This window comes from Herpailurus yagouaroundi, unplaced genomic scaffold (assembly GCF_014898765.1).
Source record: "Herpailurus yagouaroundi ecotype Mexico unplaced genomic scaffold, PumYag 250, whole genome shotgun sequence".
In the NCBI taxonomy this organism is placed as follows: Eukaryota; Metazoa; Chordata; class Mammalia; order Carnivora; family Felidae; genus Herpailurus; species Herpailurus yagouaroundi.
In genome coordinates, this window is record NW_024412467.1 from 2,612,510 (window position 1) to 2,626,801 (window position 14,292).

The window sequence follows — 14,292 nt, forward strand, 5'->3', positions numbered from 1 at the left end:
GTCCTAGTATGTGATCTATTCTGGAGAACATCCCATGTACACTGGAGAAGAATGTGTATTCTGCTGCTTTAGTGTCATAGACTCTTAGTCTAACATTCTTTCTTGTCCAGGAAGAGAGTGGATGCGAGACTGAAACCGAGAGATGGCTAATGTCCGGGAAAAGACAAGAGCCCTGAATAAGGGTCCTTGCTCCATATTTATGAAGATCAGAATGCTTACAAACGTGGTGGGCCTGCACAAACAGACAATGAATCTTTGAACATTAACTCAACGGTATGAGGGAAAAGGGGTTTTGAGGATATACAGTGTTTGGGGTTTGGGTCAATATAAAAAAAAATCCTGGTGCTGGGCAGATGGGCAGATGGTTGTTAATGACAGACAGGAGGTGCCATGTCTGTTTGTCTTAGCTAGCTTAGGGGATGAGACAGACAGAGCAAGTAACCTCAGGGTTAACAAGGCACCTTTTCTTTTACTAATCAACTCCCATCTGGGCAGCTTCACCTGCAGTGGTTTATAGCCCTATTTACCTGATTTGGTCCTTCCTTCCTATGAAAGCAGCTTTCTGCTATAGCACTAAATTAGGGGGCGCCTTCGCCCTGACTACCTAATCTTGCTTATACATTTATAATCATTTATAAAGTTATTTATAAATAAATATATAAATTTACAATTCATATACATTTGTATGGGGGTGTTTTCCCCCCTCTCTATTCTGGGGGCCTTGCCCCCCCATCCTTGGGGCTTTGGCCCCCCCTACCCTATTCTGGGGGCCTTTGCCCCCGCTCCGCTCTCTCCTCTGGGCCTAATCTTGTTTATGCAAGCTTGGATGTGAGCATGCTATGGCTTTGTAATTCTTTACGCCTTGTTAACACATCAGTGCAGGCTCGGGGAATTCCTAAGCTTATTCCCCCTACTTTAAGATGAAATGTTCTGAATATATCTGTTAAGTTCATCTGGTCCAGTGTGTCATTCAGAGCCAATGTTTCCTTGTTGATTTTGTGTTTAGATGATCTGTCCATTGCTGTTAGTGGGGTGTTGAAGTCCCCTACTATTATGGTATTATCAATGAGTTCCTTTATGTTTGTGATTAATTGATTTATACATTTGGATGCTCTCACATTTGGAGCATAAATGTTTACAATTGTTAGATCTTCTTGCTGGATAGACCCCTTAATTATGATATAATGCCCTTCTTCCTCTCTTTATTTTAAAGTCTAGATTGTCTGATATCAAGTATGGCTACTCCAGCTTTCTTTTAGTGACTGTTAGCATGATAGATGGTTCTCCATCCCCTTTCTTTCAATCTGAAGGTGTATTTAGGTCTAAAGTGGGTCTCTTGTAAACAGCATATAGATGGATCTTGTTTTCTTATCCATTCTGTTACCCTATGTATTTTGATTGGGACATTTAGTCCTTTGACGTTTAGAGTGAGTACTGAAAGATATGAATTTATTGCCATTGTTTTGCCTATAGAGTTGGAGTTTCTGGTAGCATTCTCTGTTCCTTTCTAGTCTTTGTTGCTTTTGGTCCTTTTTTTCTCCTCCCTCCCCCATCTTTTCTCCTCTCAGAGAGTCCCCCTTAAAATTTCTTGCAGGGCTGGTTTAGTGATCAAGAACTCCTTTAATTTTTGTTTGTGAAACTTTTTATCTCTCCTTCTATTTTGAATGACAGCCTTGCTGGATAAAGAATTCTTGGCTGCATATTTTTCCAATTCAGCACATTGAATATATCCTGCCACTCCTTTCTGGCTTACCAAGTTTCTGTGGATAGGTCTGTTGCAAACCTGATCTGTTTTCCCTTGTAGGGTAAGGAATTTTTTCCCTTGTTGCTTTCATGATTCTTTCCTTGCTTGAGGATTTTGTGAATTTGACTATGATATGCCCTGTTGATGGTTGGTTTTTGTTGAATCTAATGGGGTCCTCTGTGCTTCCTGGATTTTGATGTCTGTGTCTTTCCCCAGGTTAGGAAAGTTTTCTGCTGTGATTTGCTCACATAACCTATCTACCATTTCTTCTCTCTCTTCATCTTCGGGGTCCCCTCTGATTCGATGCTGTTGCTTTTTAATGAGTCACTAATTTCTCTCTTTCTTAAATCGTGCTCTTTTGCCTTAGTCTCCCTTGTTTTTTCTACTTCATTGTTTTCCCTAAGTTTGTCATCTGTATTGCTGATTCTCTGCTCTGACTCATCCATCCTTGCTGCTGTGGCATCTGTTCAAGATCGCAGCTCAGTTATAACATTTTTTATTTCATCCCGACTAGCTTTTACCTCCATAGAAAGGGATTCTAAACTGTTTTCAACCCCAGCTAGTATTCTTAATATCATGATTCCAACCCCAGCTAGTATTCTTAATATCATGATTCTAAATTCTGGTTCAGACATCTTGCTTGTATCTGTGTTAAGTCCTTGGCTGTCATTTCTTCCTGTTCTTTCTTTTGGGGTGAATTCCTTCATTTCATCATTTTGAAGGAAGAAAAGGAATTAATAAGGTAAAAAAAATTAAAATTAAACAATTAAAAACACAAAAAGAATAAAGGATGCTAGATCTTAGGTGTGTTCTGGTGTGATTGATGAAAGGAGCTTGATAGATTAGAGTAAAAAGGGAAAGATAAGAAAAAAAAAGGAAAATGTTTGAAACTTTGAAAAAAATACAATGAAAACAAAATGAAATGATGGAAGTAAAAAATAGAATTTGAAAAACATAAAACAGTAAAAAATACAGTAAAAAAACTAAAGAAAAATATTTTTAATAGAAATGGAAAATAAAAATAAATTTTTTCTGTTTCTGTATCCAATTATAAGAAAAAAAGGAAAAAAAATTGAATAGATGGACCAGTAAACAGACTGAGGTATGATTGAAATTACATCGGTTTCCCCTAAAAGTGGAAGTAGGAAGCACTTTATAGTCCGTAAACTAAGGAGGCAGAGAGACTTGTGGTGTTCCTGAAGAGCAAGGTTGTCCCAGTTGGGCAGGGCTTAGTGTTACGGCTCCGTTTCTCACTAGATGGTGCTGCTTAGCTTACTGGGGTGGATTGTTGTGGCACCTGTAGGTGTGTATGCACATGTGCAGGAAGGGTGAAAATGGTGTCACCCAGCTACCCAGTCTCTAGTATCAGAACTCTGTGCTCTCCCCGATCAGCAATTGTGCACCCCTCCTTTGTCCCTGGATTCTGTCCACACCCTGCTTTTACACTGTCCATGATCAAGCTGTCATGTTGCCAGGCGGTACCTCCCTCTTTTGTTCAGTCCCTTGCATACTCTTCTTATCTCTCGAGCTGCTTTCAGGCGTGAGGGATGCTTTCCGTACTCTGCCCCTGGCTCTGTCCTCTCTCTGCAAGCAAAAACAGCTCCCTGCCCTCTGCGGCTTTCTCCCCCAGTCACCTCTCCGTGCCATGTACCTGCTGGTTCAGGTTGTGCAGAGTGTTGTGTTATTATACCTCAAATCAGTATTCTAGGTGTGCAGGATGGTTTAGTGTTGATCTGGCTATATTGCATGGATGAGAGATGCAAAAAAAACCTTCCATGGTGTTCTGCCATCTTGGCCCCTCCCCCACTTCCATGTATTTTTTTATTCTTTAATTTCCTCATTAACCCATTCATTCTTAAGTAGGATGTTCTTTAACTTCCATGTATTTGTTGTCTTTCCAAATTTTTTCTTGTGTTTGACTTCATGTTTCATAGTGTTGTAGTTGGAAAATATGCATAGTATGTTCTCCATCTTGTTTTATTTGTTGAGGGCTGATTTGTGAGCCAGTATGTGATCTATTCTGTAGAATGTGCCAGGTACATTTGGAAAGAATGTGTGTTCTGCTGCTTCAGGATGAAATGTTCTGAATATACCTATTAAGTCCATCTGGTCCAATGTGTCATTGAAAGTTATTGTTTCCTTGTTGTTTTTTTTGCTTAGATGATCTGTCCATTGTTGTAAGTTAGGTATTAAAGTCTCCTACTATTACTATAGTATTAACAATGAGCTTCTTTATGTTTGTTATTAATTGATTTATATATATGGGGCCTTCACGTTGGACACATAAATATTTACAATTGTAAGATCTTGTTGGACAAACCCTTTTATTATGATATAGTGCCCTTCTCCTCTCTTGTTACAGCTTTGATTTAAAATATAGTTTGTCTGATATAAGCACAACTACTCTGGCTTTCTTTTGACATCCATTAGCATAAATGTTTCTCCATCCCACACTTTCAATCTGTAGGTGTCTTTAGGTCTAAAATGAGTCTCTTGTTGGCATCATACAGATGAGTCTTGTTTTTTATACATTCTGATACCCTATGTCTTTTGATTGGAGCATATAGTCCATTTACATTCAGAGTGATTATTGACAGATACGAATTTAGTGCCAGCATATTGCCTGTAAAGTCATTTCCGAGGATTTTCTCTGTTATTTTTGGTTTTTCTTTCCTGCTCAGAGAGTCCTCAATTATATTTCATCAGGACTGGGTTAGTGGTCATGAACTCCTTTAGTTTTTGTTTGTCCAGGAAACTCTATCTCTTCTATTCTGAATGGCAGCCTTGGTGGATAGAGCGTTCTTGGCTACATACTTTTCCCCTTTAGCACTTTGAATATATCATGCCACTCCCTTCTGCCTGCCAAGTTTCTTTGGAGAGATCTGCTGCTAACTGCATTTTTCTTCCCTTGTAGATTAGGAATTTCTTCTCCCTTGCTGCTTTTAGGATTCTTTCCTTATCTCTGTGTTTTGCAAGTGTTGGCCTGCTTTTGTTGATTTTGATGGGAGTCCTCTGTGCCTCCTGGATTTGGATATCTGTTTCCTCCCCCAGATTAGGAAGTTTTCAGCCCTTATTTGCTCAAATAAACCTTCTGCATCTTTTACCCTCTCTTCTTCTTCTGGGAATCCTATGATAATGAATGTTATTATTATGGAGTCACTGAGTTCTGTAAGTCTACTTTCGTGATTTAAGATTTTTCTTTCTCTTTTCAGCTTCATTATTTTCCATAATTTTATCTTCTGTATCACTTATTTGTTCCTCTGATTCTGCCCTCTTTGTGGTCATTGCATCCAGTTGGTTTTACATCTCAGTTACTGCATTTTTTATTTCAGTCTGACTAGTTTTTACATCTTTTATCTGTAGTAAGGGGCTCCCTGGTGTTTTCTTTGCTTGTCTCAAGCCCAGCTGGTATCCTTGTGATTATTGTTTTAAATTCTGAATCAGGCATATTACTTATATATGTTTCAATTAGGTCCCTGGCGGTGACCTTTTCTTGTTCTTTCTTTTAGGATGAATTCCTCCATCTTGGCACTTTGTCTAAGTCTCTGTCTTCTGTGTGTTAGGAAAGCCTGTTATGTTTTCTCCTCTTGAGAGTAATGGCTATAAGAAGAGGTCATATACTGTCCAGAGCTTGGTGCTTCAGGAGTTGTCTCTGGTGTATGCTGTGTGCACTCCGCTGTTGTGTTTTGGCTGCTCCTTCCCTCAGGTCAGTCCTCTGCAGAGTTTCTCTTTGCCTGCCATGGGCAATGTTTTGCCCTTGGCCAGAGTGTGGTGAGTTTTAAGTATGTGTACTTTGGTCTGCTTACTTAAAGAAGCTAGACCCAATTTCCACTAGAGCTGAATCTTTGCAGCGCTCTGTGGTCAGTAGACTCGGTGCGTGCAGGTGGGGGTGTTTGTGCTGGTCTTCTGGGGGAGGGGCCCATAGCCCTAGATCAGAAGCAGCTGCAGAGTGCAGCAGGGCAGGGCTTGGTGTAAGTGGCTCACGCCTGCACTGTGGGTGCTCTGCTGCTCCCTGGTCTGCCAGTGCTGATGGGTGCAGGAGAAAAAGGGCACCTGCCCTCTCCCTTGTCGCTGGAGATGGGAGTTTGCACCTGCCACTGTCAGGGAAGCCTCCACAGAAGAGTGAACAATCTCCCTTCATGTTTCCCAGGCATCCCTCAGATCCTTGCCTTCACCCTGTCTGTGTCTGGGCTCCTTGCCTGCCCAGCAGGCGTGTGTTTCATCTCAAGTGCACCAGCTGAGTGCCAGAATTTGAGGGACCCACGCTGACCCTCTGGGTGAGGGTGTCTGCTCTGGGGCTGGTGCTGGTTTGTCCCAGGTCAGTCACATAAACGCACAGGCACTTAGAGTTTAGGGTAAAGCTCGGCAAGAAGCTGGCCTCCAGGTTAGCTGCCCTCAGCAGGTGTCTCTGCACCTGTGCTAATGAACTGGGCGGCCCAGTGGAGCCCAAGGGCTCTTTGGCCCCAGAAAGGCATTGCTGCCTCTCCCAAATGCACTCCAAGAAGGGGACCTGTCTCTCCCAGCATGACCCGCAGACTGCACTGTCTGCTCCCGGGCCTCCACTCCCCCACAGAAGCGCCGCTGTGCCCCCTGGGCTCCACACCAGCCACGACCCGGACTTCTACTAAAACTTCAGTCTTTGAGCTCTGCTGCTTGTACAGACTCCCAGCAATCAGCCCCTCTCATTTTCCCAGTCAGTGGTTTTGGGGGAACGCTTTTCTTGTGTGATCCCCCGTGTGCCACACGCTCTCTCTCTCTCTCTCTCTCTCTCTCTGTCCCTCTCCATGATCAGGGCTTCTTCCCCTCCGCAGCACCCATGATTGTTTCTCTCCCAAATCATGTCTCCGCACCTTTTGCCTTCCACGATGTGGCCTCTTCTCTCCCTCCAGTTGTGTGGTCTGTTCCGTCAGTCCTCAGATCGATTTCATGGGTGTTGAGGATGATTTGATACTTATTAAATTCATCGTCTGCTTGAGGCAGGTTGCTGCTGCCGTCCCCATTTTACTAGGGTGAAATTCCCTTAGGGGCCCAGCACACGTCCTGACAGCCTGGCTGAGGAGGGAGGACTTCAGGATACTTGATTGACTGTCAGAGCCAGAACCGGCATCCGGCTCTTGGTTGTATGGAGTCTGCGGGATAGTGAGAAAGGGTGCACAGAGTACACGGCCCTGTACACACGGACCCCGCACACACCCTTACTACAAGCAAGGCTTGTGTTCTTCCCGTGGCTTCAGGGTCAGATTCCTATGAACACCTAAATCGCACTCATTGCTGTTCAGAACTGACATCTTTACCCCGAAAGGATGAAGTAACCGTATTTCCCAATCCGTTACCACATCAGGAGTGAGTTTACCGCATGAGGGTCAGTACACTTCTCTCTGTTGTTGGCTTGTGTGGGTCTAGCATCCATTTTTACTTATAAGTGCTTGATCCTTAAATTGCCTGAAAGGAGTGTCCTGAAAACATAATTATATTAAGTCCTCTATAAAAGAAGAAAAAAATTCAAAAGCTTTGTAGATGAAAATTGATGAGCGATGTACTGTCTCTACACGGCCAGACCTGAAGGTGGGACCTACACCCGACACATTCTTAGTCTCAGGTATGAGAGAGAGGCTCCTGTGTTGGCTGAGGAAGATTTCTTCATCTAGCATCTCAAAACCCATATAAGATAAAACTCCATCATGTGACTAGATTATTAGCTTAAAAATAAAGTGAATGGACAGCAACAAATAAAAAGAAATCCTCAAGTCTCTGTTCTTTTCTCAGCTTCATCCTCAAATTCCTGTTTATACCCGTTCTGAGTTGTTCTGAGAAAGGTGCCATAAGCCGACTAAATTGGCCATTTGCTCTCAGACTTGGCATCTTCCTGCAGCATGATGACCTCCTCTTCTTTTTGTAGATTGACTGTTACAGACTCGGATGGAGCCACTGACTCCACAACTGCAGTCCTCATGGTCAGCGGTGCTGTGGACCATCCGCCGGTTGCCAACGCAGGACCAAATCAGACCATAACTTTGCCCCAAAACTCCATCTGTTTGAATGGAAATTGGAACAGTGATGATCATCATATTGTCCTCTGTGAGTGGTCCCTGGGTCCTGGGAGTGAGAGCAAAGAGGTGGCCATGCAGGCAAGTTCTCTATTCTGCCTTCAGACTTTTACTTGTCTATCCGTCCACCTACCTGCCCTCCCAACCGTGTACCCATCCGTCCATCAATCCACCCATCCACCCACCCATGCAGCTATCCATCTGCCTGCTCATCCATCCATTCATCCATCCATCCATCCATCGGGACATCTGTCCATCTGTTTATCTCTTCACACATTTACCTACCTACCTACCTAAAGTATTGCTATGCGTGTGGGGGGCAGTTATATCTAGAAAATATGTTTTACAAGATTATCTGATAGATTACAACTATTGGAAGAGCCCCGGAATTCACAAATCTTCAAAATTTACGTCCTTTCCCCCCATGCATTCTCTATAAGCACGGAATAGCAACTAAGTGGGTCCCATGTTGACAGCTTGATCTTGAGGCTAGTTTGGAGAAAGTCTGACCCAGCATTTGCTACGGAAATACTATTTTATTTTAGTATTGGGAGAAACTTTAGAAATAATCCAATATAAACTTTATTATCAGGAATTTTTTCCTTATCGGCAGTAACAAGGTTATTGTCCAGTGGTTGACAGATTAAGATGTTAAAAGAGGTGAACTTTTTATTAACTGGAAAACCACAAAGACGGCTGTAAACCAGACTCTTACATTCGTGGAAACGTCATGCAAGGCAGCCTGCCGCAGCAGCTTTGCTCCGGATGGGGAAGCCCACGGAGCACTCCGATGGGGTGGCTCTGTGGGCGCCAGGTGACACATGTCGGTCTGCCCAGTTCCCGTCTGCCACAACATTCCCTGTACTGGGTACATAAGCCTTCATGTAACTGTAGTAATTTTGAAGTGAGGACTAGGAAATTACACTTTTGTAAAGCTTTTCAGAGAAAAATGCTTCACTTTATTTAGTCAAAAGTAGGGAGGGGAGCCTGGGTGGCTCAGTCGGTTAAGCTTCTGACTTCAGCTCAGGTCATGATCTCGCAGTTTGTGGGTTCGAGCCCCACCTTGGGCTCTATGCTCACAGCTCAGAGCCTGGAGCCTACTTCGTATTCTGTGTCTCCCTCTCTCTCTGCCCCTCCCCCTCCTCACACTCTGTCTCTCTCTTTCATAAATAAACATTAAAAAAAATTTTTTTTTTATAAAGTAGGGAAAAGCTGTAACAAAAACTGGAAACAGTCTCGGTGTTCATCAGTGGGGAGTGGCCAGACCCGCCATGATACATTATACAATGCTAGTTTAAAAGAGATAACTTAGGGGCACCTGGGTGGCTCAGTTGGTGAAGTGTTTGACTTCAGCTCAGGTCATGATCTCGCGGTTCGTGGGTTTGAGCCCCATGTCGGGCTCTGTGCTGACAACTCGCATTGTGTCTCCCTGTCTCTCTGCCCCTCCTCCCTATTCACTCTCTCTCAAAAATAAACATTAAAAAAGAAAAGCTGATAACAAAAACTGGAAAAAAACCTCAGTGTTTTTTTTAAGTTCTTAAAAGTATATATTTCAAATTTCACAAGTTCCCCTTGTGCCAACACAGTTGGTTTTCTATCATCTTTTTTTCAATTTTCCATGAAAACCTTTAACAAATACATGCAGATATATTTATCTTTAGACAATCTCGGGATCTATAAAAGTAAGTGAAGTATAAGAGGATTTAAGATTAAAAATCCTTTCTTTGTTGCCATGAACTTCAGACCTAAGCAATAATTGGAAATGTTACCAACAACAACAAAACAGCAACAAAACGAAAGGTTATTAACTTGGAGACAAGTGTAGCTATGATATACTCAATGGAAAAAAAATATCGAAAAGTTTTGTTTTAGAATTTTAAAAAATTATTTTTAGCTATAAGAGTAATACATGAATTGCTTCTTATGGTTAAAAAAAAGTGAACTTCTGATAAAGTGCAAATACAACCCGTATCCCGCTCCAGTCCCCTTATTGGAGATAAATTACTTTGGTCAGTTTAATGTGCGTCCTTCCAGAATCCTTGCGTGTGTATGTATACGGACACGTAACAGTATCTGGCACACTATATGCCTTGTTCCACAACTTTCTCTCTTTGCTTGATGATGTATGTCTTTGACATCTTTCCATTTCATTATAAATCTACCTTAATGTTTGTTCATTTTTGAGAGAGAGAGAGAGACAGAGCATGAGTGGGGGAGGGGCAGAGAGAGAGGAAGACACAGAATCCAAAGCAGGCTCCAGGCTCTGAGCTGTCAGCACAGAACCCAACATGGGGCTCGAACCCACGAACCGTGAGATCATGCCCTGAGCTGAAGTCGAACGCTTACCAGCAGGGCCACCCAGGTGCCCCTAAATTAATCTCTTTTAAACGAGCATTGGGGCGCCTGGGTGGCGCAGTCGGTTAAGCGTCCGACTTCAGCCAGGTCACGATCTCGCGGTCCGTGAGTTCGAGCCCCGCGTCAGGCTCTGGGCTGATGGCTCAGAGCCTGGAGCCTGTTTCCGATTCTGTGTCTCCCTCTCTCTCTGCCCCTCCCCCATTCATGCTCTGTCTCTCTCTGTCCCCCCAAAAAAATAAATAAAAGTTGAAAAAAAAAAAAAAAAACGAGCATTGTATCATGTATCATGGCGGGTTTGGCCACTCCCCACTGATGAACATTGAGAGCATTTCCAGTTTTTGTTATCAGAGCCCATGCTTCCTCAGGGTCCGGCGTGAGCCTCCTTGTGCATGTGGGCTCTCTCTGGTGGAGGCAGAGAGAAGTGGTATTGCTGGTTAAAGAGCATGCTCGTTTGCCATGCAAATGGATGTTGCCAGATTGGCTTCCAAAACGGCTATATTAATTTATACTTCTTCAAGAAGCACATGAGGATACACAGTGAACTTTACATTGCATTTTCTTGGGACACACACATTTCTTTTTCAAGCAGGATCTCCATATTTAACAACATTACTCATTTTTCATTATGTCATACTACTTCTTAAAATTACTTTTTTTCTTTCCTTTTTTCTTGTCTCTTTGGTATCAGGGCATCGAGACACCATACCTTCATTTGTCTGAAATGCAGGAAGGAAACTATACGCTCCGGCTGATGGTGAGAGATTCTTCAAGACAGCAGTCCACTGCTGTGGTCACTGTGACTGTCCAGCCTGGTAGGTGGGATGGGAAAGGGATTTGGCCCCAGAGATTAAGGCAGAAATGACACCTGGGCCTCTTGCTTCAGACAAGCCAAATTTGGTGGCAAATTCTCTAAATCTTTTAACTGTGAAGAAGTAGGGGCTGGAAGAGCTAAATCTTAATATAAAGCCAGTTTTCCATTGTGGTTCTGAATCTTGTGTTGAATGTGCGTCTACACCATGGTGTGGAGGACCAGATGGACATCCTCAGGGCCATTCGAGGGCTCCACCTGCCAGGTGGACACGCCCACACGTGTTCCACTCTGCTGCAGAGGGTGATTGTGATGTGTGGCCTGATACTCACATGGCTTGTATCCAGATGTTGGAGAATTGACCCCAGGTCACCTCACAATCCTGTAATGGTCTCATGGAAATCCAGGACTCTGCCTTCCTACACATTTAAATAACCTAAGGGTAGTTGGGTTTTCGCTTGCCAATGGTCTTGGCTTTCGAACTTTTCTAGAAGATGCTGCTGGTCCCTGTAAACCGTCCAGTGTCCTGGCAACTGAAAATATACTCAATTTGTAGACAATGCATTTTATTGTTTTATTTTATTTTATTTTATTATTTTTATTTTATTTTATTTTATTTTATTTTATTTTATTTTTTCTGTTAATATGTAGTAGGTGCTATGGGTTAGATACTGGGGATGTGGCATTAAACAAGATAGATTTGGGCTCTGTCCTCCCGCGGCTTATGGGTGAAAACCTCATGATCAGTGCATTTCTAGTGGATGGACACGGTGCTTCTGGAGCCCAGGGAAAACACACCTATCTGGGCTTGAGGCATCTGCAGAGTCTTACATGAGCTCTGGGTTGTATCTGGCCAGGTGAATTTGGGGAGAGAAGGGCAAGAGGAAGAGTTTTTTAGGCAGAAGAAACAGTATGGAGAAAGTCCATGGGATGAAAGAGAGTCTGGTAGTCCAAAGAATTAAGAAGAATGTAGCGGAACAAGAGAAAGCAGTGAGGATGTGGGCGTGTGAGGGGCAGGGGTTAGCATGCCTGCGGGTGATCTGGAGGGGGGAGGCAGGGGCCCACCGTCAAGGGCTTTGCAAATGGATGTTCACGTACGTGTTTTATCCTAAGGGCAAGAGAGGCCCCTGGACCACTGAACTTTACTGAGTAGGACAGTGAGGGTGGGACATGGTCCAGATATTGGGTAACTGCTACTAAAGTTTTTGACTACTTGACTTTTTTTTTTTTTTTTAGAGAAAATCTATTTATTTCAATATCAGTATCAGTGGTACTTTATACCTTTTATTTTTTTTAATCTTTTTTTTTTTTAAGATTTTGTTTTTAAGTAATCTCTACATCCATTGTGGGGCTTGAATTTACAATCCTGAGCTCAAGAGTTATGTGCTGTACAGACTGAGCCAGCCAGGTGCCCCTTATGTCTTTTCCTTTTGTTCAACGTGTAACCAAAATGTTTTGAGCATTTATCACTTAGCCGGCACTGTGATAGGCCCGGGGCTACAAAGACGGGGCGGGGGGGCGGGGGGGTCAGTCCTGCCTGACAAAGCAGGTGTGTTCACATAGATGTCAACTAACTTCCGTCCAGTTCCTTCCTGCCTGCCTCCCCCACTCTGTCCCCAGTCCTTCTTCCCTCCAGCTTCCCATCCTTGTTCTTTTTCCTTCTCTCTTGTCTCCATGACTGTTGAGGTCTTTTAAAGAACCAAACCTGCTGTCTGGACCCCTGGTCTCCCCCTCGGAACGGTGTAGTCCTGGCTCAGCCACAGGCCTGCAGTGGTCCCCCCAAAGGTTCCCTCAGGACACTGCCTGATCCAGACATGAGTAATTGGCTTAAATCAAGAAATCAGGGGTGCCTGGGTGGCTCAGTTGGTTACGTGTCCGACTCGATTTCGGCTCAGGTCATGGTCTCCTGGTGAGATCGAACCCTGTCGTCAGGCTCTGTGCTGAGCGTGGAGCCTGCTTGGGACTCCCTCTCTCTCTGCCCCTCACCCACTCATGCGCGCACGCTCTCTCTTTCCCTCTCTCAAAATAAATAAACATTACAAAAAATCAGGGGACTGCAGATTAATGCAAAGAGATCACCGTTTTTCATAGCATTTCTCTAATTCTAGAAATCAACAGGCCCCCAGTGGCCGTGGCCGGCCCGGACAAGGAGCTGGTCTTCCCGGTGGGGAGCACCTCTCTGGACGGCAGCAGGAGCAGAGACGACCAGGGCATCGCCCTTTACCACCGGGAGCCCGTCAGGTAGTCCCTCTGTCACTGAGCTGCAGGCGGGGTTCACACCCTGGCGCTGGGCCAGCATCGTCCTGTCTCCACATTAAACAGTCAGCTTGACCGTGCCGGGGACTTGGGATTTCAGCCCCTTTCTGGAAGTGTCCGAGCCCGGCTGCCGAAGAGTAGACACAATAGCGTGGACGGACACGATAGATGCTGGCTGGCTTTGGGGGGGAAGTGGAGCCATGCCAGGTGGAAGGGCCATCTTGCCGTGGGTGAGCTTCAGGACGGGAGAGGTGTGGGGAGGGCCTGTGTGAGGCCCTCACGAGGCCCCCCGTCTACACTCGTTTAAACCATCTGTAGACCAAAGAGATAAAGAGCTTAAGGGGGTCCTGTGTCATGTGACAGTCTTTGTGGTTTGCATGCTCAAACTCCTGGGATCCTGAATCTGCTCTTAAGAAGTAAATAATAACTATTCCCAAAGGAATCCCAGGCTTAGTCTAAAATAGGCATTGCCTCACGACCCATATGCTGAACTAGAGAATTTAGGTGGATAAAAAGTTACTGTAGACTTCCATAGACGGCATATGTTTTGGCTGTAAAGGGGGACTTGTGTTAGGACACAGATGTCCCGCCTGCCGCAGTCAGAATACCTCTGCTTTTGTTGTTCCCGCCCCTGCTTTACAGAGGTCAAGCGGCAGTGGAGATGGGGAATAGTGACAAGGCTGTCGCCACCGTGAGCGGGCTTCCGGTGGGCATGCACCGCTTCCGCCTGACGGTGACAGGCCGGCGGGGGCTGAGCAGCGCCAGCATACTCACTGTGGCCGTGAGGAAGGGTGAGTCCCAGCTCAGCGGTAGGGCAGGGGGACCGTTGCTGCTTTTCAGTCTCACGAGACCCTAACCAGGCCGTGATTACTTGGAAATGGTTGTGCTTCTTTGTTCCCAGTGGATACTGAGCTCATTCTTCTTCCGTCCATCCGTGTTAGCTGTTTCCTCGTCTCCCTCTGCAGAGAAACAGAGTCTCCTTTTGTTTGTCGAGTGTCTCTTCTCCAGGGGCCAGTCTCCTGTCACTACTGGTGGTGAACGACCGTGTCCACGTGGCAGCATTCTGCTTTCTCTCTCTGCCC

The 14,292-nt window shown here is 44.6% G+C and overlaps 1 protein-coding gene across 1 annotated transcript in view; it reads left to right on the forward strand.

The window, feature by feature from the left end:
* KIAA0319 (KIAA0319 ortholog) overlaps positions 1 to 14,292 on the forward strand; it is a 75,754-nt gene that overhangs the window by 43,542 nt on the left and 17,920 nt on the right. Inside the window, 4 exon segments of the mRNA XM_040460488.1 lie at positions 7,644 to 7,872; positions 10,835 to 10,958; positions 13,063 to 13,195; positions 13,853 to 14,001. Coding sequence (XP_040316422.1) covers positions 7,644 to 7,872; positions 10,835 to 10,958; positions 13,063 to 13,195; positions 13,853 to 14,001 — 635 coding nt within the window.